A 27,798-nucleotide genomic window follows, 5' to 3' on the forward strand; every position below is an offset into this window, starting at 1 on the left:
TGACTCAGCAGTATCATGTGGAATCTTAATTGCTAAGTATATTCCTCTTCTTTCAGCAGAAGTAGCAGTGTAAAAATAGTATTTTATTTTCTGTTTTGGCGTAATTACAAATAAATGGAAAACCTGCCCTTTCTGAGGTGTCTGTAAGCTTCTGGACTGTTATTTTGAAGGCAGGGGCTGCTTCCCCCCACACACCCCCCCCGCCTTCTTTTTTCTCCTTTCCTTTTTGGTAGTGAGAGCCATTACTTGGTTTCAGGAGCTGATAAGAGACATGTTCCTCACTAAAATCTTGATGGGAAAATAGCACTGATTTTATTTCTCAGAAGGTGTGAATATTTGTAACTTTGAATTTTATCCATTGTTTTTTCTCAGCCTCTCTGCTGAGTACAGGAAAAGAGGTCAAAAGAATCTCATTATGTATATATTTTTGGAAGTAACAATTGTGATTTTGAGCAAGACATCCTTCTTCTTTTGCCTAAAATAGGTATCACAAGACTCCTTTATTTTATTCAAGCCTTTCTTTCCAGAATCCAGTGATAAGTCTACTTGCCTTTCATGTGTGAAGGATGGCCCTTCAGAGAATGGGTCCCTAAGTTTTAGTGTGATTGATAGAGCATTAGCCAAGAAAAGGCAGGTGTGTCATCAAAGAATAGGCATGGTTCTTCTGCAGGGGCCTAAGTGACTTGTTATTAATATGTTTGGAGAACGAGGCCTCCAAAGAAGGAAAACTCCGACCATCTATACAGCCTGCGTGCTGCTCATTTAAAAGAGTATCTGTGTGACCTACATACAAACAAATCAGCAGCTGGAGACATGCTGCTTTAGATGAGCAAAATCAGGAGTATCAATGAGTAATACTTTGGTCCCATTCCAATTGCTTTGTCTGTATGAGTTGGTTTTTTGCGATCCAAAAGGTATTCAAGGAAGAAAGCTGAAGGTATCTTGACATGCAGGCTTTATGTACTGGGATGGGATGTTGCTATCACAAGAAAGGTTACTGCGGAGAGGTTTTTAAGACAATTAGCTGTCTAAGCTCTCGATGCACTTAAATTCCTGGGAAGTTACAGAAAGCTGGTGAGAGCTTCTAACTTGTGGTAATGCCCCTTATTTCATGGAATTCCGTATGGACATCTCTACTTTTCTGTTCTCCTTATCTGAAAAAGTCTTGGTCTGCTTCTCTTTGAGGAGAGGATATGCAGTATAGAGACTGGAAGAGAAGAGGGATCAAAGATGAGGAGAAAGAGCAGTCAGAGCACAGACAGGTTGAAGATGAGATGCTTGAGGAAGAGAGTTAATGAGACGGGAGGCACAGATTAGATCAGTCAGACACATTCCAGAGGAAGCAGATGTGTTGGTAACGTCTGAGATGGCAAAAACTTTTAGTTTAATGGTTAATAATGTGGCCTAGGAGTCTATGATGAGTGGAAGGTGGGGATGTAACACCTGAACACTGTGTGGTATGAATAGTTGACAGGGAGAGTGTTGGGAGGAGTCTGCTTTGATAGCTGTTATCTCTGCTGTTTTCTTGGGCAGTCCTTGAGGGATCACCACGCTTGCTGTTGGATGCAGTACAAGACTTCAGTCCCTATCCCCATGACAATTAGTTTTGTGGGTAGTGGTCTCTCTTCAGTATCTCCATCAAACAGCACAAGGTTTTTCATGTCTTACTAGGAGGGTTTATTTGTAGCTTCTTGCCAAGGAATATGGATACATGCAGGAGCAGGCCCCAGATCTTCTGAGTTTGCCCAGAAGGACGTGTGCTTTGATTTGTGACAACTTCAAACACTTTCTGCTCTGGTGTGAAGTAAGGGTTTAGCTGGTTTTGTTTTATTGGGACATAGAAGAGATGGTAGGACACGTGCAAAAATTCAGGCACCATTTTGTCCAGTCTTTTCCATTCCTGTTATTGCACTTGAGCTATGTAAAATGATGACTTGGAATGCTTTGAGTATGTGGAAAAATGCATGCATTGGATGTATTGATTTCTGAAATGGTAAACCACTTCAGGTCCATCCAATTGGAATTTTGTCAATACTGATGCTGCTGTTGATTGTGTTCAGCATGTATGTTCAAGATAGTCTCTCCTTGATAAAATCTGGTAGCGTTCCAGCCAAGAGAGGGATTTTGCTGTCTGACCGTTGCATGCAATTATTGGTCAGCAGGGTTTCTAAGCAAAGACCCTTGGCCCAGGAGTGTCCTTGTTGTCATAGCTACTTGACTCATTCCCTACGCAATGAGGCTATAGAAAGAAAAGAACCTCAGTTGTCATCTCCTGTTCTTGGCCACATTATCAGTCCTGTTAATCCTTGAGAGAGGCAATATCAGTAAGAAGTAGTGCCACTTCACTGAACTTGAATTACCGATCATTCCTTGAGCACTCAAAATCTGTCAAAAATATGAGCGAAAGACTAAACTTTGACTCGAGGGAAATGCTATTCCGAAGTTAAGTCACAGGTACAGGGAAGACTGTGGTCTTCCTTCCCGTCTAGACAACAGAATGTCAAGGGAAGCACCTAGCGAGCTTCAGGACAGATGAATGACAAACATGGTTGAGGACAGAGATCTGAACGTGGTGATCTTGTACTTGAAGCTTTAGTTTGTGATGAACAACTGACTCTTATGGCACACTATACAAATTGTACTTAATAAGGTAGACACTGGATTCCATGCTGGGTTTGTTCTGTGTAATTCCACTAAACATAATGAAGCTGATAAGTTAGCCCACAGTGCCTAAATGAATTGATGTTGTGAGAATTTTGAAGAATAAATGTTTTTTCACATGTGTGAACAGCAAGTGTTGTGAGTGTTCTGCCTATGCTGAAATAAATGATGCCTCCCAAGGCAAATCTGATGATCATCTGTACTGTTGTTAATGTACCACAGTAAGTCATTTGCACCTGAAAGTAAATGCTGTACAGGCATTTTATATGACAGTTAATTGACAATCTCTTACATTTCAGGTGATGCTACAGTGACCATTACTCACAGATACACACCAAAAGAGCAGCTCAAGATCCATACACAACTCGCTGACATTGTAATAGTAGCTGCAGGTAATACTAGTTGTTGTTAATACTCCAGTCACAATGTTTAAAACCTAAAAAGTAGACTTCGGTGTCTGTTGGTGGCACTACTAGCTATTTCACGGCTCACCAAATACTCGGTGCTCGTGCTGGCTGAGGGTGTTGCAGTAAGTAGGATTTCTTGTTGTAAGAAGGGTAAGTGATTTGGCTCTTTGTTGTTGCCCTTCACATTTGCAGACTCATAAACTGTTTCTCGTCACATGTGACACCTTTCCCTTAGGGAGACTTTAGACTGAACTCAAGATTGGGAACCAGTCAGTGCATAGTTTATACAGCTATAATTATGTAAATTAAAACATTCTCTGTGCAGTGCAAAAATCATGAGTCATTTAACTTTTGACAGGAGGGTTTCTTTAAATCAGCTGGAGGCTGCATTCGTAAAACAATGGTATCATTCCCTTGCTGTTAGAATTAAGGGCAACCTTGCCAAATTAACTGGTAGTTTTGGTAATGTGTGTTTATTAATGGCTGAATGGTTATTTTATTTTTTTTCTTTTACAATTATCATGTAAAGAGGAAGAGAATGGTAATTTCCTACAGGAAGGGGTCTGAAAGATCAATGTCTATATTCTTAAAGCAACGCAGAGTGAAATACTTGCAGTTTGATTAGTCTGGAACAAAGAAACGAGCAGAACTCTGCTTCTGAGCAATGTCTGTTTTTTGTTTACAGGGATTATAAACAGAAATGGAAATTAATTTTAAAAAACACAACCAAACAATCCGACTTACTAAAGAACCTTGGTAATAGTCTGTGTCCCCTCGCAGCTCAGGATATCCCCCTTCTCTGGTACCATTTTGGAGGACTACAAGAGGACTCTGTCTTTCCTCTTTTCTCCTCCCTTCCTCCCTCTGCATCATTCTCAGGGCCAAAGTATTGCTTACTTATTTCCTAGATGAAGACAGATAGGTACCTGTCTAAAGCTCATCACTTCCTGTTGAAGTGAGATGTCCTTTGCTTCAGGGCTTAACTGCACTATCTCTTTCTCATGTCAGGTCAGGAACGAGAAACAGCTCAGTTGTCCCACATGCGATTACTCAACTGTGGGCCTGACCAGAATTCACGTACTGTGAATGAAAGATAATAATGTGTGCACCAACTGGAAAGAAACTAGTAACTTTTCGTGCAAATTCACTGCTTCCAGTTTAATCATCGCTTCTGATTTTTATGCTGAACATAAGTTGTCGTCAGTTATGCTTGTAGTTAAACGGTTCAGTAGCAATTCAGCCGTGTTTGTTCTTCACATTTTTTTCCTCATGCCATTTGTAACAGGAGCGTGATACAACACTCATTACACGACATGAGATATACTTGGAATTATTAAAAAAACATAGGGCTAGAACGTGCAAACAGTACGCAGTCCTGCCCCAGTGGATGCTCTGGGGAAGATTACACTTTAGAAGGGTAGAATCCCTCCAAGGTTCCTCTTGTTACTTGAGAGCTGTGCATATTGTACCTTTGGGATCACACATTCCCTGGAAATGTGTGACCGGTTCAGTGAGTATTGCAAAAAAAGTAACTTCTACCTTGCCAGGTAGAAACAGCTGCTGTCATAGGCCACTGTGCAAGATGTGCAAATGGAAAACAGCTTTTTGTGTGTGTCTGCGTACAAGAGCAAGATTCCCATTCTCATTCTCCTCTTCCCATGTAATACTTTTAGAAGAGCCATTTGGATTCTGGCTCCTGGTTTGGTGACTTGTTGCAGTGAGACTGTTCATTCTGATGTGGTACTCTATCTCTAAGGAGTTTTCTGTTCACTTGTATTCAGGGCTTTTGTAACGGTTCAAATTGGGTGCTTCTGTTTTTACTCTTGAGTTTGAGAATACCCATCTTCATACGTTGTCTCTCATTCACCCCCAGCCTTGGGACCCCAGTTTTCTTGCTTACTTTGATTGTAACTATCCATGCAGTTTTTTCCTTCCCTCTCGTTCCCTCCTAACTCCTTGCATCATAAGTTCCAACAATGCTGCTCTTGTCCACCCTACCCCTCCCTAAAATCTGTCTCTGCTTCCAGGTGGAGCTTCCTAAACTCTTTCAATATCACGCAGCTTTTGCATTTCTAGCCAAAGCATAATGTTTCCTTCTAAGCATACTTGACGCTTGGCATCCCACCGTAGCGTTTCCTGACTTTGCCCGCTATCCCTGCCTATGCAGACATAGCACGGAGTCTGTTCTTTTTGCCATCGGCCCAGACCCGTAGTAGAAGAATAAGTGCAGCTTTACTTGTGGTGCTCATACAGCCACCACAGTACTACCAGGGTGGCGATGGAGGCAGCAGGCAGCCTTTGACGCTGCTTCTGCTGTCTCGGCTTTCCAGTCTGCCCTGAGAGGGAAGACTCATCTGCCTGCTAGGGTTTGGAGAGGGGATGAAGAGGAGAAGGAACAGGGGTGCCAAATACCAGATGAAATTCTTCTGGGACTACCTGCACTGTCCCTCGGGGCATGATCTGTGGTCCTCTTGTATAGGAATTGCTGATTTGTCAGAGCGTTTTATTCGGATAGTGGCTGGTTAGCTTTCTCAACAGTTGGCTATTTTACAGTCCTTGTACCTAAGCTGGGATTAGGTGGGGCTTTGTTCCTCTTCTGTTTAAAATGTGATTCATCATTTTCAACAAAAATGACCAATGAAAGATTTTCCCACCTTCTTCAGTCAGTGCATTTAGGAATAGCTGCTCTAACGCTTATCTCTTCCTACTTGGTATTGTAAAGTAGGCTTAAGTAAATAGATCTGCCCATTTGGTTTGGGGCTTAGTTTATTTGTTGCTATTAAGTATTTGGCCTATTATCAAACCATTTTACAAAGGGTGTAACTGTGCAGCTTCCGTTAATATGCTTCCATCCCTATCACAGACAGATCATTTACCCCCATAAGGCTGAGGCATTATCCAGTTACCAGCCAGCTTGCAATTGATTGCATAAGAGTGTGATGAAGTAGACGCAGCCAGATGTTATCAAATGGCATAGGAAAGCATTTGAGGTCTTGGCTTGCTCAACATTAGAAGCAGAGTTTCAAGCTTGTGTCCTATGGGGGAGTGAGAAATGGAGAGCAAAGACGGTTCTTGTATAGCCTTTATCTCAGTGACTAACTGGCTGTGATCCAGCACTTTAAATGAAGCCAAAGCCGTTGTATACCAGCGCTTGACTCCAATAAAACTACAGTCTCAAACCATATGATTTGCTTTCTTTTCTTTTTTTTTCCTTCTCTCCACCTGAGAGAAAGCTGCTTTGGTGGGGAGAGGGGAGCTTAGACTCCCCCTTTGGAGATACTCTGTTACTAGGATGAACGTTCCTCACAGAACATAGAACTGACGGAATTGCTCAAGAAGCAAGGTGAATTGTAATTTTCAAGTTGGAATTTGCCGTCACTCAAAGTTGGAGGTTGCATGGTAGGAAAGAAATTTGGGAGGTCACTTGAAGTGAATACAGAGAAAAGATTGCCGCTGTTGCAATTAAGGTATGGTAGGCCAATGCAGATGATGTGCAAGGACTTGACGTTCTCGGCTCTCAGATAGCATGCAGTGACTTTGGTCTCAGATACTGCTTTGCCTTAACATTCCAGGAGATGTTTCATTTGTTGTGACTGTCCAGGCATAAACTTTCAGATGTCTGGTCACACACGATGCTGCTGTTTGTAAAGCAGTGCTAATACGTTTGTTCTAAGATAGCCTTTCCTGTAATTACAATTGCTCTCTGCAAAGAGGGATCCTCCTGAACTCCTGTTCTTGAAAGGGAGGTCTTTTCTGTGCATCAAGGGGAGCTGTTGGCATGCCATAGAAGGCATACCTCTAGCCTCAGCACATTGGGGAAGCTAGATGAGATTGATCTCCTCAAAGTAAATGTGTGGTGCTACCTGCAGTTTGAAATCCCATGTGGCAGTGATCTTGACAAAGTGGAAGAAGACATTAACTGTCCAGGACTACTGCCTTAGAAAATGGTGTTTTGCCACCCCCTTCGGTAGGACCCAGGTTAGATTTTCTGTGTAATTCAGTTGTGATTTTTGTACTTAAGTTATTTCAATACCTAAATAACTGTTTTGGTGTCTCTTGCTATGTATATAGATAGCTCAGCTGTGCTGACTGGAAACATATAGCCGTTGACTCAGCTCTTTATCTGGAACTTGAAGTGACCTTTTAGGTTTTCTGGGTCCTGGCTGTTGAACATATTCGTGATGAATATCAAGATGCTTTACATTTAAATGTGCTGAAGAAATACGGCACATATGAAAGAGCTGAGGCGGCTTGTTGCAGCACTCTGTTTTAGCTGGAGTTTCTTAATAGCAAAAAAAATCCTACGCCAGGACACTACACAGATGTAGCCCACTGAGAGATGATGAACGTGTGTAGTGCTGAGGCCAGGCCCTCTTTGGTCAAGCAGGGACGTCTCCAATTTCCTATAAATAGTAGGACATGGTGTTTTGTAGAAGCTCCCGTGTGAAAGGTCAGCGTCATGCACTGGAGTTACCAGTAGCGCAGTTAAAATTGCTTATTAGTCAAGTGTGTGACTTGAACCAAAACCAATCCCATTGCACGACTTTTGGTTTGGTTTTGGTTTTTTTTCTCTTTTCTGTAGTAGTAGTAGTAGAAACTAACAAATAAAAGCCTCAGCTGCTCCAGATTAAGTCTCAGGCTGCCATCCTCCACCCTTGAACAAATTTTGGTAAATGTGTTTGCCAGGTGTCAATGGCTTCATTATCTAAGGAGTACAAGGGAAAGAGGGGTGTGTTCTGTGCATGGGTAACATTTGAATGTAGGAGGTCTTTCTGGTTCCTGTTTCCTATGTCTATGTGGAAATGGTAGAAAAGCAGGACGAGAAAGGTCTTTTGAAAACCCATCTAGTCCACACTAGTGCACCAAAAGTGCTATTTTGTACGTACTAGTTCAGTCTGCTTTTTCAGATCTCTAATGATGGAGAACTTCTTATTCTCTCTTCAGACTACTTGCTTCCATGTTCCTCTGTTCTTGTGGTTAAAAAGTTCTGGACAGTGCAGCAAGGGAAACAAACTTAAGTCTATTATTTTGTGTCACATGGATCATGGACATGGGGGAAAAAAAAGCATAGTTCCGCTTCTTGTGCCAAAAGTTTCTAATATCCTTGAAGGCTGTCACGAGATCTAAAAGGTTAACTCTTTGCAAAGTTTCCTCATAATCCTCATTGTTCTTGGTGTTTTAGAGAGATGCAAACAGGCAGATCAGAGAAGTCTAGCACCCACAGCAAGAATATGGTATCCCAGCTGATGTCGTATCTTGAAGAGATTAGGGCTTCTATGTGTGTCTTGCAGTAGCATGATTGTGTCTGTCTGTGTTCAGTTGATCTAATCCCAAATTCTTTCTCTGAAAAATTACTGCCTAACCAGTTGTTTGCTGTCTTGCCTTTGTGAGGGGTAATTATTTGTACGTAAATGTGGTGTCTTTCCTTCCTCCCTGTTGAATGTCAAATGATTTCTGATGCTTTGCTCCTTTTTCCCAGTGGCACTTGAAATCTAAGCTAATCTGTTTAAAGTTCTTTCCAGCTTGGTGTCGTCTGCACCTTGTGCCACTACTAAATAATAAGTGTTCTCTACCATTGTGCTAGTGACATTATAAACAAACAGCTGGCCCTTCTGGTACTTCGTCCGCACACGCTTTCATTTTCATAAAGTGCTGTTGGAGCCTCTTACCTGGGTACAATTACCCAACTGTTTTTCCATCCAGGACGTTGTTCTTGCTCGCTTATGAGAAGATCAGGTAGAGAAAGTTTTACTTGAAAGGCAGTTGCTTTTCTCCTACAGATTGAGCTGATGCTGTTTATTATGGGTAAATCTGAGCTGGCCACTTTATTTCTTCTTGTTGTCTATCTGTTGCTTATAAATGACAGGAATTAAAAATGAGATGGCAGGATAGATCAGATTCTCTCACCATGCTAGCTTTTTTTTTTGTAGCAGTGGTATTTCATGTAGTTCATGTTCATTATTGCAGTAACTGCTTGAAATGTCATGCAGCTAACAAGTGAAGTATATGAGAAATCAGAGAAGTCAAGAGTAACAGAAATCCAATACAGATATTAAAAAAGCAAAGATGAAAGAAAATGCTGTGGAGGTAACATACATGGCCTGCTTCAGCAGTTGACGATGCTTCTGGATCAGCAGACCTCTAACAATACTAATGGTTTCTTGTGGCTCGCAGAGCATCTTTAGCATCCGGCTTTTCTTTGGAAATGCTATGAAAGGGACTTATTACCACAAACCAGCAAGTACTTCCTTCACTGAGATCATGTTGACTATGTTTGTGACCGCAGGTTTAGCTGAAAATTTTTAGTCAAAATGAACAAATATCAACTCTTCTTCTCATAATTACAAACTGCGTGAAACTGAGAAATAATTATTTTCTGTGTGTGATGTATCCAGAAATCAAGTGCAAGAATTATCTTATTTTTTGTGCGTACGTCCCCATGCATGGACACCCCGTGATATAATTTGAAACTGGTGACCTAAGACTACCTGGCCATGTTAATCAAATATATCTTGATGATTCCAGGTATCCCAAAGTTGATTACAGCTGACATGGTCAAAGAAGGTGCAGCTGTGATTGACGTAGGCATCAACCATATCCATGATCCTCTTACAGGAAAGACCAAATTAGTTGGGGATGTGGACTTTGAAGGTCAGTGAAATACTCTTTATGCAAACCTGTTGGATAAGTATATTGAAGTTTGTGGGATTCATTCATGAGAAATACTTGGAATAGCCAGTATCTCAACTGAGATGGCACTTGCAGGAATTTTTTCTAATGTATTTACTTGAATAAGAAAACAAACTGTGTGTGTGTATATCTGCTCTTAAGAAATGGTATGTTATTTAAGAGAGGAAGTGTTACTTTTAATGACACATACCAGAAACCTTTAAGAGATGCAGATGAGTTCTTATGGCAGTGTGGTGGCAGAAGATGCTTGTCTCCGGGTTTCTTTAATCCTTTGTGAGTCTGTGAAGTGTTTTGAGAGTAAGCAATAAAATCAGTTTCTGCTCTTTCACAAGTAAACGGTCTCCCACTGTTCATAGCAAATATTATTCTACCACGGCTTCTCAAGCCTCCTTTTACGCTCTTGCTCTACACTTGTATGTGAAGATGTTAACTTTTGCTTTACAAGTATCCTTTATGCTAAGGTTTAATGTGGGTTCATCTTAAGCTGTTGAAAATCTTGGTCCCGGCAAGCCTAACAGATAAAAATTGGTGTTACATATTGATCTTTTTATGTTTAATGCGTTGCAGAGCAAGTTCACAATGTAACTTGATTAAATATCTCTGCTCTGGAGGAGCTCCAGACTGGAATAGCAGGATTGTTGCAGTTGAAAATTAAAGCTTATTGGCAGAGTTGAGTGTGGGAAGCTTACACAGCATTTACCCACGTTAATGGTTCTCAACAGTTCCTTATTTTGATAAGTATGAAAATCACCCACAGGTTTTTTTCACAGTTATTAACATCTTGGCTGGCATAATGTCTCAAAGCTTAATTACATTCAAAATGTTTCTAGCCAGCTGTATGTATTTGTAATTACATCACTCCCTTAGTTCCTGCTTCTTTTACTCATCATACATGATACCTGTCTGTTAAAGGCAATGAAATTACCCGCACGAGTGTAGTTCAGCAATTGTCTCGGCATGCATTTGGAAATGTATAACTGTATGTGTACAATAGAGCTCCAGTAGAAAAATACTTTTAGAGTACAACTTGAATTTGTTTGTTTGTTTGTTTTGTTGTCCTGCTTGTACTATTACAAGTGAACAGTTGTATTTTCTGTTTTCAGAACTGAACTAAAGTACAGAAAAATTCAGGTTTTTTTGTTTGCTTTAGCAGGTATGGGAGGAATAAAAGCTATAACTTTGAGAAATATGAAGGTGTATCTTTTTTGTTTGTTTAAATGCGAGACCTTCTGAATGTAATATAGGTGTAGATTCAATGGCAAGGCCATGATTCAGAGTTTCAGCAATGCACTGTATATGTCTCGTCATGTCTGCTGTGGGTTGTTTTCAGGATTTTACCTGGGGGGAGGGAAGATCCAAAAAAGAGGGAGGAACTTCAACTTGGATTATGCCACTACAGTTGCAAGTATCATTTCACTGTGCATTGCCAAAGGGAAATTGTTGTTGGTTCATTAGTATCGGTGAAAGTTTCACTAAATCTCTAACAACAACAAAAAATATCCCAGTTTATACGGTTCTAAATACTAAAAAGTAAATCACCCTTGCCAAGTATTTGATTTGGCAGTTAGGAAATGGAACGACCTAGTGTATTCATGTAGCAAATCATTTTATCCTTTTCCTCCGTTTGATTAGTTGACTGAATTTATATTTAAGCCTAAGTGAAAATGAGTTTTGCATGCTAAGGCCAGGTACATAAATGAGTGGCATGACGTACAGCAGCCGTTTAACGTCATGTAGCCCACCAATATCTTCTGTCTCATCATCCACTTCTTTAAGTAGAAAAATGTGGCCGTGGGGACAGCCGAGATTTAACTGGGCAATCGGAGGTTAAATTTGATTTATAAGAAATAAATGGAAATGGCTTACTTGACCAGGTCATCTGACTGAAAATCTCCCATAGTGGAAATTAAGTTTATTAGATGGGTGGAAACTGTTTTGGTTCAGTTGTCATATCTTAGCAATACTTGGATGCCATCCTCTAATCTCTAGGGGGTAGGTTAGACGCTAAAGTTTATTTTTACCTCTTTAGCATGCCATTTCAATTTTTTGGTTTTCAATGTTGTTCATTATTAAATTCAATGTAAGAAGTGCCTGGAGGAAAAAATTCCTACCACGGGCCAAGAGAACTTGATAGCTGCTTGAAAAATGAGTTTTGAAATTTTGAAATTTGTTCTAAAATCTGCTTGCTTTGAGTCATGTCTGCTGCTGCTGTAGGCAACAGAGTTGCTTGCAGTCACCTGCAGCCGGAGACCTTGCCCTTGACGGCGCTTCCCACAGTGGGCTGAGAACTGACCACTGGCATATGCTGATGTATGCTGGTGTGTACGCACTGTCAAGCTGAGGAACGCACTTTGGCTGTCCTTTAAACTCCAGTAGACGAGGAGGAGCAACAATGTCATCTGGGGTACTTGCAAAAATTTACCAGTATCAGGCTTGTGCGTATCACTATTACAGCTCCTATAATGGTTGGCTCGGTAGTGATGGCATCGGGGTAATTCTGTGCTTGTCAGGCTTAACTGTCTATTTTGGGCAAAAATCCCAGGCTGTATTATGGAATGTTTTTAAACAGTATTTGTAATTTCCCCCATCTCCATATGTCCTCTTTGACACTCTAAACTGTGTCCACATCAAGGAAGGGATTTTTTTTCTTGTCCCGAATAGTTTACTCTCTGCAGTTCCAAGGTATCTAAAAGAACAAGACAGGAAAACGCTGTGCACGTGGAGGTCAACTGCGAAGCGCTGAGGTACCTAGCCAGATATTGCTAGGATGTTTTAAACTGCATGTGCGTGTCTCCGTATATAACCAGCACAGCACATGCAGTGTACCCCTATTTATGTTAAGAATTTGCCAAAATATATGGCTCAGGGAGGGGGTGCTTTGTAGCTTCTGGGAGCCACACGAGCGAAGGCCAAGTGACAGGGAGAAGGGGAAGCAGGGGCACCTTTAGATTATTGCCAGTGCCATTTGAGAAACTTTTGGGCAACAAGTTTCAGTCACAGAAAGGGAGACACGTTTCTATGAACAAGGTAGTGCACGTGTGGGTGTACTTGGCCCTGTTTTATAGGCCTTCTGTTGCCACAGCAGTAATGCTAAGGGGGGAGGGGGGCTGCAAGGACCAGGAACATGAAGTAAAGCAGTAACTCACACAGAGCATGTGACTGGAACAGCTTTTTTGGGTGGAGCACTGTTTCCAGGAGTGACTGGTAGAGCAGGGTAGTAACCTTTGGAACTGGAAATGCCTGTGAAACCAAAGAGTGCAGAACTCAAGTAGGATTTGCTTTAAATGCTGCCTATATTCCTTTACGATTCCTCCCATATCTGTGACAAGCAGATGGTAATGCTGGTTTTTGAGTCTTTATTGGATGCCTATACAGAAAATAAATCCTTTATGTAAGACCTTCGTAGGTGATGTAGTTGTGATATCAGTGGAGGGGTTTATAAATGAGAATTGTTCTCCTGACTTACCTGTTTTGCACAGCCTGGGCAAAGTAAAAGAGACTCTGGGAAATGGGTGCCACCAGGAGCAGGGGGGGTTCCCAGTACTGAATAGCAGAAAAGAGTGCCTCAACAAATGATCGATGTGGTGAAGGGTGATGGGCGTATGTCATGAATTTCCTTGGAATGAGGGATAGTTCTACATAGTAAATGCATGGAAATGGTATGTTGAATACTGTTGAGGTGGAGAGTGGACCAGATTCACATACCACTTCTGGATAGACCAGGTGTTCCAAAAAGAAAGAATCGGTTAAATGAAAATGAGGGAAATGTATCCTGTCTTCATCAGCTACAGGACTAATCCCTACAAAGTAATAGGGCAAGTTGACAAGTTTCTTGAAACTTACTCAGGTAGTTCAAGAGATTTACTATGATAATCTTCAAATGCAATTTCTTAATGGAAATCATGGTCCTGCAGTTAGCTTAGCTACAGTTTGCGGGAAACCCAGGCTTTGTGACAGCAGTCGCTTCTGGTGGTTGTTTGCTGCCGCTTTGTGTTTGTTGTGCTACCTTCCAGGCCGTAGGCTTCTCTTCAGATTATTGAATCCTTTCCAAAATATCTCTCTGTGCAGCTTTTCCAAATGGGGGTCGTGAAAATAGAAGGTACATGTTCCATATGTTTTTGCTATGGCTGTTGTTAGTTACTTTCTCAGTTGATTTTGAAGACCTGGCATTCATTTTGCAATTAATAAAAGTCCAGTCTCTGTAATCTTGTCACCATATTGCTGCCCTGCAAAAACGAGGGGCAGCATTGCCTGTTGTTATGCTTCACTAGTGCAAGGAATAACTGTTAGCATTAGGCTGTGACGGCCAGGCGGCCAGACTGGCTGATTGCTAACTGGTGGTAGTAAGCTGCTGGATGGCCAAGTCTAGGTACTCCTCCGCAGAAGAGCATGTCGTGCAGGGGTCTAAGTAACTAATCTTTGATATCTTGCATTTCTGCTGCCGCTGCTTATTATCCCAAGGCTACAGCAATATCCCATCCACGTGTTTGTGCTAATTAGCTGAATGCAAAGAAGCTGTTGTGCATAATTTTATGCTGGATTTTTCTGCCCAAGATGCCTCTGTTGCTTAGCTTTTAGAGGTACTGGAGGAGGAAAGATGGATGTAATATTAGAATTACAGTACTGGGCCATAATTCCTTGGTTTTCCTTTATATTGCTGTTAAAATAGCTGCAGTAAGAGAAACAGGGTTAACATCAAAAAGAAGGAACTATGAGAAATGGAGTAGATGCTTGCTGGTTGGTATCCCAGTGCATAGTGAGAAGAACGCCAGAATGTGTAGAGCAGAATATGGGCTATCTACTGTGATTGCTGAGCACGTGATTCACACTTGTGCAGCGCTGCTGGGATGGAGTGATCCAGAGTAGCTTTACAGGGACTAATAAAGCTGTGTGGCAACAGTGCTTAGGCAGGAGTTACTCTCCATCACTTAATGCAGATGCACAAGACCCAGAACTGCCTTCAGGTTGAGACTTGCCCTTGGTTTGTGTGATTAACCCTATTAGGTGTCTGATGTCCTTAGCTTTAAAGGAACCTAGGAATGAAGGGCTGTTTCCAAAGCAGTGGATCCTGTTTTTCAAGGAAACAATCTACATTTCATTTCTTCTGAAGAATCAAAGGAAGATTTTAAGGTTTTACAGAAGCTGCAAAATAGCAGCTCCTCCCCCATAGGCACCTAATTTGCATACCAACATTTTTCCAGATTGGCAGGGAAATGCCTGGGAGAACAGCATGCATCTTGAGAAAGCAGAGTTAAAGCTAGGGACAAAGTTCTACTATTGCTGAGAAGCAGAAGCAAGACTTTCTGAAGGAACCGACAGTGCAGCACCTCACTTGCCGACGTGAGATCGGTCACACTGAAGTGCTGTCTTGGAACTGTGCTTTGGCCTACTACAATTCACGAGAAAAGGAAAATCTGTTTACATTTTTGAGGGCCAGGTTATTTTTTCCCCCTTTGGTCACTGGCATTCGTCTTGGAAAATTGCATTCACCGTATCTGTGTTTACTCTTACAGATGGAAACTTATCAGATGATAGTTTCCCCAACATAGACACCTGTTGTGCATTTAAAAATCTGGATCGGCTTTTGTGAATAAGCTATCCGGGTGGTTTTATGCTAACTGATATGAAATACGCCTTCTGGCCCACAGGGATTTCCGTAATGGTAGAGTATGGGTAGAGAAATTCCTCAACAACTTGTGAAAATGGTGTACTGTGTGTTTGCTGCTGAGTACGGTTACTAACACTAGAGGCAATGACTGTTGTACATGATATTCATTACAAGGCTTTCTTCAGGTAAGGTATGGTCCGGTTGTGGATTGTACCTCTTTGTAAGTAAGATAGGAGTAGTTTGAATAATACCACAAAAAGAGGTATGTAACATTGCCATGGAAACAAACTTATTTCAATTTAAAATGCCTAAAATATTTTCTATGTTAATTACTGTGTTTACTTCAGATGTGGGTACATTTCAATAATTATGACATTAATCTGGGAATTAGTAGTAACTGTATTAACTGTAAACACTTATCTCAAATGGTAGGTAGTTCAAAATAGTATAACTATTAAAAAGACCAATTATTTGTGTTTGAGAGTATTAAGAATAACTGTCATACGAGATGTTAATTCATTTGTTACAGTTTACATGTAAAAAAAAAAACAACAAAAAAACAAAAAAACAAAAACAAAAAACCCCCAAATGCATTGCAATTTGCTTACCTTTCCAAATATTTCAACAGTAGACCTGGTGGTACCAGTCAACTGAGTAATTAAAACCCTCCCAGTTGTAATTACCATCTGTCCTCAAGGAGGCTTAATCTTCTGCTCTTCAGTTCAGTGAGATATCTGCCGTTAACTTCTGCGAATGCTCTTCTTAGGTCCTGGCCTTGGGGAGTTCAGACAGTGTTTTTTTAATTTCATTTACACCCCCCTTAAAATCTAATAAATATTCTGTCCAAAAAAACCGCAATATCCAGTTTTTCAAATTCTCTTGTAATACTAAGTTTTTGTGAGACCTTGTTATTCTCAACAGTAAAGCACCACATATATTCAAGATGAATCCACTTAAAGCAGAAGCAAGTTATTTTGTTTGTTCCAAAATCAGGGTGCCTAGTTTTCCATCCATTGATCTCTTCTCATAGCCAGGTATAGGTTCTGCTCTGTAGTGACTTCAGTGGAAATGTATGTGCTTGTGTCAGAGTTATGCTTGCTCAGTTTTCTTCTGTGTGTATGCCTTTGAAAAGCGTTGTTTTTAAAAAGCGGGGCGTGAGTTTCCAAGAAATTATTTCTAAGCAAGCAAAAAAAACCCCAAACTAACAAACAAAAAACCTCTCACGGTGGCACTTGAGAGAAAAAAAACTCCGTAGTAATCAGGTCAGTAATATGCCATTTGGACTAACCATTATGAGCAAATAACTGCTCATTACAGTTTGTCATGCGATAAATTCCCAGCCAGTTGCATATAATTCCTTTGCAAGTAACCTGCAATTCCAGTTGATTGCATTTTGCACAGTAGATAAGAATATCAAGTCAGGATTTATTGCTACATTATATTAATTCCTTGTACAATGAGGTTAACTTGACAGGTGTTAACTTGAATGCTTAAAAAAATAATCCATACGTATGGAGAGACCTCTAAGGTACTCTTACCTTAGTTTGAAGTGTAAACTCTTCAAACAAGCATTCAAGGTGTATACGAACTTTGGGTAGTCGGAGGTGGTTCATGGTTGGAGCTAATTCAGCTGTAAGAGTTTCCTTTCTGTTTGAGACTTCGGGAAGATCTGCGCCTCTGGATCCTAGGTCAATATAGGCAGCCTAATAACGCTGGTTTGAAAAAAGAAAAGTCGTCTTTGGAGGAGCTGAGTGTTTATGGCTGAAGTTGCAATGATAATTTTGCCAGTAGAATCTGTTTTTCCTCGAAGACAACTCTCACTTTTGTTCTTGGTCCATATTGTGAGGCAGAAAACCAAATCAACCAGGAAACTATACTTCCTCCCTCTGCGGTTTTAAGTTCCCTTTTGTGATCGTATAATGTCTTTGTTAGAAGGTGCAAGCCAGAGTGGGGGAAAGAGGCTGAATAAGTGACTTAACTGCTGCCGGTGCTCTGCTGTCGATTTCGGTAGTTACAGCAGACTTCTGCTCTGCATGCCACTCCTCAGGAACGCACACAGTTTGGGGGGTCATCTCTACCTACAGAATGAGATCCCTAGCTTCCATAGCTCTCCTGGATAGTGAAGGTGCAGTATCACAGTTGGCAGATGGGGGTGATGCCAGTCCGTCTGCCCTCCTGGGGTCATCCTGCCCTCGTGTCACCCAGACATTCCTGGGCAAGCTGGTCAGCCAGGTGAAACAGTCAAAAACTGTCCCTTGCCAAAAACATTTGGCAGGATTAACTTTCTATCTGTCTGACCACAGACTGCACGACTGTATGTTGCTCCCATGAGGAGAGGGCAGCCTGCTGCAGGTAGATAAGCTCGAACAGGTTGTGAACCATGCCCCAGAACTAGCCCCTGGGTAATAATATTCAGATGAAGAGAATTATCTTGCAGCCCCGGTCCTGACTGTATTCTGTCACTACCATGGCTGTAAAAAGACTTCTGCCTTAACTTTTCCCATATTCTCCAGTACTTGCCCAGTCGCACTCCTTTATGCTCATTGCCAGTTAGGCATATGTGGGCAATTGAAGGAAAAAAAGTTTTTGGAAACATTCTTAGTCAATACCTTTTTCTCTTTTCTCTTAGAAGTGAAGAAGAAGGCTGGCTTTATCACTCCAGTGCCAGGAGGGGTAGGACCTATGACTGTTGCAATGCTTCTGAAGAACACACTCCTAGTTGCTAAAAGGCTCATTTACTAGAGCGAGCGGGCTACCTTGGAAGAAGAATCCAAGTTGTTCTATTTATTGATACACGAAACATTATTTTTTACTACAAAGATATTTATTTCTACATTGTATTTATTTTTTCATGTAAAGTACGCTAAACCTGATGGTTTACAAAATGTTAAAATACTTTGTGTTACCTCCTACTGACTGACTGTGAGCAAAAATGAATTGGAGAATGCAGCCTATGCAGATACCTTGTTTGTGGTCAATTGTGTGTGTGAAAATGAAGAACAAAGCATGAATTACAAATATGACTGTGTATCTGAGGATGGGGTGCAGTTACCTACATCTTTTAAGCACTTGGGACCCTCAGTTTTGATCAAACAGTATTAAAACTAAGTTTCCACATGCCAGATAACTTCTAAAAATATGGTTTGGGTTCTGAGGTCATGAAGCACTCCAGGTGTAGTCTGAAGTCTTGAAATACTTTATTTAAAACACTTAGCAGCAGCAATCTTGAATCCAAAAGGAGTGAAAGACTGAAATTTTTGTTTCAGCTGTCAGGCAGTAATGTTGACATGAATGCAAATGCTCAGTACATGTTTTAAAATAGTCAAGTAAACTTGAATGCTGGTGAAATGCTGACCTTAAACATATGCAAGAGGCATGCATGAATAAGTAGCTAGAATTGAGGCCAGAATTATTTTCTTTCCCTGTCTGGATTTGTTTGACAAAATGTTTTGGTGCATAATACCCTCATCCCACAGAAGAACCTGAATAGATGACTGGGCTGCATTGGACTTTACCTGGGTAGAATGTCGTTAAAACTACAATGTATGTATGCTCTGTGTAATGCGGAGGGGAGAAGAGGAAGAAAAAAGCAAAAATTTATCCCTGGTGAAATCTTTGTGTTGGAATTTTAAGCCATTTAATTATTCTCTTATTTCCTGAAACTGCATGAAGGGGTTTTTTTTTCAGTCCATGGTGTAAGGCCTCAGCCCTGTGAATCCTTGGCTACAATGTTTTGCTGCTTAGAGAGGATTATATGAGATAATAAGATCAGTGTGTTTCTATTCCCAAAAATTTTAGTTGCAAGATGGATCTAGAATAGTCTCATGCGATGTAAAAGTCGGAGTGGAGTTACTGCTAAGATGCCAGTTGAACTGAGTGTGTGCACTATTGACATGAAGACCCTACCCTAATTTCCACTGAAGTCAGTGGGAGCCAGTTGGGACTTTTTTCTTTGAGTTTATGTCAGTTGGGATAACTTTGATTTTTTTTCATCAAGAGCCTTAGGCATTTGCCAGTAGACTATAGATAACTTGAAAGGGGAAGAAAAAACATTGTGGCTAAATACTCCTGCCATTAAACAGAAAAATGCACTTGCTGTAATAAAAGCAACAAGATGGAGCATCACTTCTGTGCTGATTGTTCTTGTGATGGACTTTCTGAGAATCTTGTTTAACGCAGCGTTTACGAAAGAGGTTGACAGAATCATTACTAAATATGTAGTGCCAATAGTGCAGACACCTGCTTATCTGTTTAAATTTAAGTGGTAGTGTAAATGTGGGGAGGAGCAAGGTGCCTATGGAGATAATGCTTAGACTGATAAACCCATTGTTGACTAAGATGGAATAAAACTTGTACACTGTTATGTTAGTCTTGGTGAAAAATTTTGATACAGTTTGGGGGTGGTTGTGTTTTTTCTTCTTTTTATCAGTGTGTTAAGCGTGGAGTGAATGGGGTCTTTTGCACGTTCAGTCATTATTTATTCCTCTGTTTACCTTGCTGTTCTAGATTCATGTTTGTTTTCTTTAACTATAATAATCTCAGCATTTCTTTGGCAGTATAACAATTTATGGCATTTTGCTTATGTCACTTGAGTGAGTCTGCCTCTTTCATGTCCTACAAACAGTTTATTGTGCATCTTAAGCTTTTTTTCTTTTCACCTATGGTGGATGGGGTAGCATTACACAAAAGCCAGTGAGACTGAGGTTTCACTCAACGGCATGCTATTTTCAGAGCTGCCAGACACATCTGTGAGAGTATTCTCCACTGTGGGAGAAGATCCAGAAGGAGCATCCAGAGGGAAGGGCCTATTAACCAACCCAAAAAGCATGCTCATGTGCCAGACCTGGTCAAGTCCGGTCCAAGCATGAACGCCCTGTGGCGGACAGAGGCACGGCCGTATCCACTGAAGCCTTCTCACAGGCGTACCGCGCCCAGCTGTATTGCCTAATGACGAAGCCACCTCTCGGATTCAAGCCGGATTAAGCTCCCATTGTGTAGATGTGTGTTGAAAGCAAGGCTCATGAGACAGCCCTGCTCGGGACTGATAGCAGAGGTTATCCTGGTAGGCATAAACACTCCTGTCGATCCAGGGAGTGCGCAAGCTGCACTCGATTAGTGTGCAGGCATGCAGCAATTCAGGATAGCGAAGGAAGGGAAAAGCCTCTTGGAATGCAGTCCATGAGCAGGAGAACGCGTAATTAAAATGTGCATAACTAGCTTGTGTTTTTCCCTTAACATGTGAAGTGGTTAGATTTAATCCTACAGATCACTGAGGAGAGTGCAGCAGAGAGGGAGAACTTGAGCTGACCAGAGTTATTAGAGCATTTATCAGAAGATTTTTGGTTTTAAAATACAAAAATTGTGAAATGTTTTTGTTGCTTGAAGCTCACAGTTGAGAAAGCCGAAGTTGTTGCTGGGGTGAAGCGTGTAGCTCGCCTTCGGTGAGAGTCGCGTTGTTGATGTGTGTGTATGTTACTGAACTGGGCCTTTCTGATGATCTGCTCTAGTGTGTTTGGCTACGTAAGTACCCTTCAGAGAGACCAATCCTACTTGTTCCAAGCTGCCTGTGCCCAAGGAAGTTGGACAGCGTTTGGGGCTGTGGAGAGTGGTTTAGTATAAGAAATGTGCACGATGGGTATGTCTGAGAGACCTACATACACTTTATGGAAAAAGTATGATTGTTCTCATTATGGATACCCACTTCCTTGAAAAGGTAGAGATGGGCTTTTATGGCAGTATAGTGGCAGGAGCAATGCAGGGATCACGTAATATAGGAGGCAACAGCTTACTTGCTCTTTCAGTCTGTGTTGTCTCGGCGCCTGTGCTTTGCCAGCTTTCGACTTCGACCCCGCACAACCGCGCGTAGCTCCAGCCAGCGATCCCAGGCCTCGCGGCCTGCCTTGCTTCAGAGTGTTGTGCGCACGGGAAGGCTGAATGAGAAGTGATGAGCATGACCCTCGGGCTCTCCAGAGCCTGTGATCAAAGGCCTCTTGCTGGCATCCACTGATGGAGAACACCATCCATTATCTTTGTGTCTGGTCACTTCCTAATCTTGGCGCTAGCTATTCTCGCAGTTCCTCTTCCGGATGGCAGGGAACTGAGGTACAGGGAGGACGGAGGAAGGAACAAGGGCAAAGCAGGGGCTGGTCCCTGGACCCTGAACTTCAGAGTAGCATCCTGAATGCTGACTACCCTCCTGGAAGTAACACGAGACCTACATTGCTAAGGGAAAGAAAGATCCCGTTTTTCACAATATGTCATTTTTCATTTTGCTCACCTCTGTTTTGCTGTATTTCGTTGATCTGCTCTGGCAGATACCAGGTCTCTCTTTAAAACTCTATCTTTGCATGCACAATTATGCCCACAGGTAATAGGAAACCAGGGTTTCAAAAGAAAACCTGATCCCATTGCTAGATAATAGCAGTTTCCTAAATAAATGTGTGGTTGCCCTGGGGGCTGAGCTTGTTGCCAGATGCACCTTTTTTTGATTGGTGAGAACAGCAGATGACGCTTCATGGCATATAAGTGCAAGAGAAAACACGGGAGCACAGATAAGCAGAGCAAGCGAGCCATCTGGAAAGAAGTTGAGAAGGTGTTAAAGCAGCTGCTTGCCATGGCATTTGGAATGCTAATCTATATTTTGCTGAAAGGTAGGTTTGGAGGAGGCTGTTGTCGTAAGATACAAGGCTTTGTTGAACAATAGTTCACTCTTTTTCTGAAATAAGCAGTAGGGGTGGGAAGCATGAAAAGACATTGCGAAGCAGAATTACTGTAGCAATTTTAAACTTGGATGAAATTTTAACTGATAGGGTATAATTTAGACTCTTTGAAAGGAAGCTACTTAGACTGGTAAATAGGTGTAACATTGTAGTCTATTACAGGTATCTGTGTTGTAAATTGCTTAAGATAATAGAATGGAGAACAGAATGGATATGTGTTTTCGAAATTTGCAAACAGTAGTTTGTTTCCCCACAATCATAATTATGCTGTGGCAAAAAGAAGTTTGAGGCAAGAGTGTTTTAAATTAATTGTTATTATATTGCTGCATAGTATCAGAATTGTTTTAAGCAGGTACATGTTTTCGGGATGAAATGAACCTTGAATAGATATACTGAGTTTTTCTGTTACAGTAAGCATCTATTTGCATTACACAGCAATGGGGGCACTGAGTGAAGAGTCAGCTATTACTGTTTCATCCCTCAGCACAGACTTATGGAATAATTGGACAAAAAACAACGCCGAAGGTATTTCTTTTTTGTTCTGTTTGTCTCTATTAATCTCTCACCAAAAAAAAAAAACCAACCCAAAAGAAAAACAAAACAAAAAACCCCAACAAAATCTATTATGATGATAGCTGCTATAATGCTCCTGTCACTTGGACACTGTTGAATTTTGTGTGTGTTTTACTTGTGAGATGAGCTGCTTTCTTCATGGAGCGTTAAAAACCTCGCTGAGGTACTAGCTGCCACTCAGCTGGGGTAGGCTCAGCGCTGACCAGCTAAAGGATCATTTATCCAAAGTCAGTTATCATTGGAAGAAGGTATCTTAAGGCTAATTGGGATAGATGATCTGCATTTCTGATGGCCATTTCTGTTACTTTTAACTAGTGCTCAGTTTCTAGCTGTCTTCGATGTGAATCTTTATGCACACAAGTGAGAATGCAGCAAACGTAACTGCAAGTGATGCCTCTCATTACTGTTACTCAGTAGTTTCTTTCTTTGTTGCAGTTTTGCTTTCGGCTATCACAGCTTCCACAGCCCTCTTCAGAGTGCTAGCTCTCTCTTTTCTTTCTTTTTCTTTTCTGACTGAAATGTGAACTCAAGCTATTTACCTGCCAACATCTGAGACCAGAGCGCTGTGTTTATCCTGCAAGCTGCATTCTTGATGTTACTTCAGGTGCTAGTGATGTCATTACTTTGGAGAACTGTGTGATCTGGAACTGAGGTTTTGGCAGGTCAGTAAAGGAGGAAAGGATTTTAACTGTGATACTTATTAATGTCTTTGTACTTTAAAAAGAACATAAACATGCATACAAATCATCTTCTGTTAATTGTAAGTCATCACAGGATGTCTTACAAGCTTTTTTAGTAGATCCATAAGCTTTTTATTTTTCTCATAACAAGTCAAACTGTTCTTTTTTTTCTTTGTTTTCCCTCATTTGTCATAGTGGTACAGTGTTATAGATTATATATACATCCATTCATACATATGCTATATATGTGGGTTTCATTTATATGTATAAAAAATATATGTATGGGAAGTGAAGACAATGTTGATTTTTGACTGCAGTAGTTGAATTTATCAGTGCAGCATTGTCGTCTGCTTTAGTGGAGTTGTCTGTGACACGACTTTTCTAGAGTTGCATACAGCAAGCAGGAGTATAATGACGTAGAAGTATGTTGTGACTCCTTAAGTACCCTGTTTGTATTATTTCTAGAAAGCAGGAGTTATGGGTCATGTTTTAACAAATAAGAGGCTTATTTACAGGGATGCAGCCATGTCTGTAATTGTCCCATGTACCTTTATGCTAGTTGTGGCTGTGCAAGTCAACTAGATACCAGTGCTTTTAGTTGAGTGTGTTCCCCTTAAAGGTAGAAGCAAATTCACAAACGTACAAGCACACGTTTACACGGGTGGTTAAAAGTGTATTTTGGTGGACCTTTTACAAAGACATTGAAAAGTTAGAAAACAGCATTTCCAGAAAGGAGACTGAAAAGAAATGCTTAAAGAGTTACCAAAGAAACTGGCTGTTTCTCTCTGAAGTTGTCTTGTAGCTCCTATTCCTGTGCAAGTTAAGTTCATAGTAAGGTTTATAACCAAGGTTCAGTAATATTGGATCCTAAGAAAATGAATTTCTGGTTAAGTATTGCTGGAGGAACTGGCAGTTTCTTGTGGGATCACAAGTCCTCTGGGGACTGAGGTGCAGTTTGTGGAAAACCATTAACTTCTGCTCAATCTGTTTGCCTCCTATTTACAAGATCATGTCCTACTTCCTTGTTTTATGTTACGTAGGCTTTACTTGTCACCAGTGCTGGGGCTAGGAAACAGGCTCGGTGATCAGCCCCGGGGGGGGGAAAGGTAATGGAGAGGATGCCTGGCTGGGAGCTGACACGGCAGGGATAAAGAACTTGTGACGCTGTTTGGGCTGAAGGGGAGCCTTCAGGCAAATTGCGCAGCTAGGAGTAGGATAGGGCTTGGTTTTACTGGGGGAAAAAATGAGATCCCTTCATTGCCCTGAGCTGCTGCTTCTGTGCAGCCTTTAAGGGAGGCCCTGAACCTGGGCCTGACCCCTTCCCTCCCTCCCCTTTCTGACTCTCCTGTTCCTCCCCGACGCACCATACTTGAAGGCTGAGCTGTCGTGGGCTTAGTGGCTGACGCTTTTTGTTGCCGGTCTGTCAGTTTTGGCATGCCCAGGCTTCCAAGTACCTGTAGTTTTGATTTCGTGTCAAATCTTGCCAAGTGTATCTGTGTGAATGACTCGGTTGCAGGCAACTGTCAAGTGCTTACACAGCATGCTTTTCTTTGCTCATGTGACATGAAAGGGCACATGGATGTGTTTATTCAACAGCTTATTCAGTATCTAAGTGGCTAATATGATAGGAATTAGCATAATGCTCTGGGATGGGTTAGAGAATCGTTCCTTTTGTTTTTGAGACTTATCATTTTTTCAGAGCTAATTTGTACTTTTGCGATGTCAAAATAATCGGCACTTAGAATTTTTGTGTGTACTTTTAAGATCTGATCTTGCAACCCACAATGGACAAAGCTCTTGCTCCTGACAATACGGGACGAATGTATTGTTCGTTTGTCACCTGCACGGCATGATGTTTGTCTGAAACGCTTTCTAGGCAGGCTTCTGCTCTAGGCTGACCTTTGTTTCTAATGACAGTACTAACTTTCACGGCGCTCGGGGAAGAGGTTTGGCATACCCTCACAAAACGAGGTTTCTTCCAGATGTTGGTAGATGGAAGGCTGCCACCTCTCGGCAGTGGTGGGCTAAATGAGGAGGGATGTTCTGGCTGCGTGAATCCATCTGGTGGAAGTTTGAATAGAGGTGGCAGGGGATTTCACGCCTCTGGCATATAGATTTGTACCTTCCTCGTTGATTCCCACCCCCTCCCCATGGCAGAGAGACAAGTGAAACATTAAACCTGTGCAATAGACATCTTCTCAGGGCTCAGTAGAAAAGTAGTACTTTGGGCAGCAGGCAACGCACATTAAAGGGTCCTGTTGAGTGGTTGTCTTTAGCAGTTGCGTAGTGCACTATTCAGCCCCCTTTGTGCTGAAATGGTGATTCAGAACAGTGGGTGCTTAAGTGTTTCAGGAGATGCACGGGGGGGGGGGCGGGGGGGAAGCGTGAATGTGCCATTGCCTATTTTCTGAAACTCTTCCCTGCAGAGCTTTGGTAGCTGGTCTGCAAGTACGTTAGGCCTACGTGGAAATGGGCTTTTGCAGGTCTCCTGCATCCTGGATCTCCTTGGCATGCTGAGCCCTGCAGCTGTTTACCACGTGCTTTGTTTTCGGTTGTGCTTTCCCCAGCAGTGAGCATCGTACAGTCCTGCTGTGCAGAAAATGGTATCATCCATCTCTTGTCATCAAACCTGTCTTTTCTTCCTGAAATCTGTCCTTTCTGAAGTTGTTCTTCTCTTCCCTAAATCTGTCCCTCCAAGGCGTGGTCCTGTGCCGACTGTGCTCTCAGCCGACAAGCCTGTCCCTGTAGCTTGGCGGCAGTGTTCCCAGAGCCAGCCAGGAAAGAGCCAGAGCTTGATACTAGAGCTCGTGTGTAGCCAGCACCAACTTCTGCCCTTGCAGAGCGTGTGGTTCAAGGCTATGGGTGTGTATGCCCTACACAGGGCTTTCTGTAGCAGAGATACTATTCTGGTTTCAGTACATAGGGACAATGTAGCTGTGGTAGCATAGAGCTCACTGCTAGGTGGTGATGCACGCAGATCTGGCCTGTGAGCCGCTTCAGGTACTCCCCTGCTGCATCATAGTGTGCAATGGAGGTAGGGCCTCAGTCTCAGCGTATCCTTGGGTGCGTATGTATGGTCACTTGATGGCTAGGCGAAACTGTGGGTTTGGTTTATAGTTCCTAGCGCTGTGTTTCTAGCTTTAGATCTGCCATCTTCTCAGTGTGAAGAGAAACTTGTGATTTACCCTTACAAGAGTGGTAAGCATGCCCTTTTCTCAGCCCAAAGAAGTTCATTTTAAAGCAAGACATGTTTTTTCCATCTCGGTAGCTTTTCCCGAGATGGTGTAGTAAACCAACATGTTCTTTTTTAAGCAGACTTGAATTGTTACTTGTTCTCTCTAAGTCTCTTGATAAGCTGGAAGTCTGATTACTCTGTCAGGTTTTAGAGAGCCCTATTTTCAAAGTAGCGTTGTTTGAGTAACAGTGATAGCATCATGCCCCTTAGGTGTCCAAACCACAAGATTCACAACTGAAGTTGTGAATTGCTCCAATGTGCGGGCATAGAGTAGAGCAGCTGTTTACCATCGCTTGTCATTTCACAGAATCACAGAATCGTATAGGTTGGAAGAGACCTTTAAGATCATCGAGTCCAACCGTAAATCTAACACTACCAAGCCCACCACTACACCCTGTCCATAAGCACCTCATCCAAATGGCTTTTAAATACCTCCAGGGATGGCGACTCAACCACTTCCCTGGGCAGCCTGTTCCAATGCTTGACAACCCTTTCAGTGAAGTGAAATTTCTTAATATCCACTCTAAACCTCCCCTGGCGCAACTTGAGGCCATTTCCTCTCGTCCTGTCACTTGTTACCGTCATTTCTGTGATGAAGCTGCATAAAGGACAAAGAAAAAAATCGCTTAGTTGAGTGCACAGGGGGATTCCTGTCATTAAATGACTGAATCTGGAATTAGATTGGGAATTTAGGGGGTTGGTGGTGTTACTCCTGAAAAATGGTTCGTGGGATCTCGAGTTACCCACAGGACGGCTAGAGGCTTACGTCTGTGATAATGATTCCATCAGTGTAATATCTCCAGACCTTGATTCAGCACTTAGTCAGAAAGGAAGGTTTCTGCTTGCTGTACCAGCGTTTAGTCACTCCAGGCAGACTTTGTCACCTTCCTGCATGATGTTATTTTTCTTGTGGTCATAACGAAAAGCTGGTGTTGACATACGCGTGGTTAGGAAATCACCGTCAGCCATCACTAAAACAGTCCCTGCAATAGTAAGATATTGGTTGGACACCCCACCAGGGATTCCGGTAACTGGGTAGAGAGACCAGTTCAAACAGATACTTGCTTTAATGGTGAAGCTTTTGAGCTTTCTCTTCACTTGCCGCACCCCGTGTTACAGATTCATGCCAGCCTCTGCACTCCTTCTGCACAGCAGGGTGCCTTGCTCCTGGGCTCAGGTGCTCTTCTATCGGGATGTAACGGTGATATAAGATCCCCAAGAACAG

General features: G+C 41.9%; 1 protein-coding gene across 16 annotated transcripts in view; it reads left to right on the plus strand.

Moving 5' to 3' along the window:
- Nucleotides 1–27,798, plus strand: part of LOC140651826 (bifunctional methylenetetrahydrofolate dehydrogenase/cyclohydrolase 2, mitochondrial-like) — an 86,392-nt gene that overhangs the window by 19,740 nt on the left and 38,854 nt on the right. For 9 of the 16 annotated variants that reach the window (XR_012042526.1, XR_012042524.1, XR_012042528.1 and 6 more), the window contains exons 6-7: nucleotides 2,961–3,053; nucleotides 9,594–9,719. The exons of 1 other annotated variant lie outside the window; for it this stretch is intronic. Coding sequence is in view for 4 of the 15 variants with exons in the window: in XM_072861806.1 (XP_072717907.1) it covers nucleotides 2,961–3,053; nucleotides 9,594–9,719 (219 nt within the window). In the remaining 11 variants the exon portion in view is untranslated. Of the gene's footprint in view, nucleotides 1–2,960; nucleotides 3,054–9,593; nucleotides 9,720–17,995; nucleotides 19,962–22,520; nucleotides 22,611–27,798 lie in introns of those variants that run through there. 6 more of the 16 variants (XR_012042533.1, XM_072861807.1, XM_072861808.1 and 3 more) reach the window with 5 other exon arrangements.

This window comes from Ciconia boyciana, chromosome 5 (genome assembly GCF_034638445.1).
Source record: "Ciconia boyciana chromosome 5, ASM3463844v1, whole genome shotgun sequence".
NCBI classification, from domain to species: Eukaryota; Metazoa; Chordata; class Aves; order Ciconiiformes; family Ciconiidae; genus Ciconia; species Ciconia boyciana.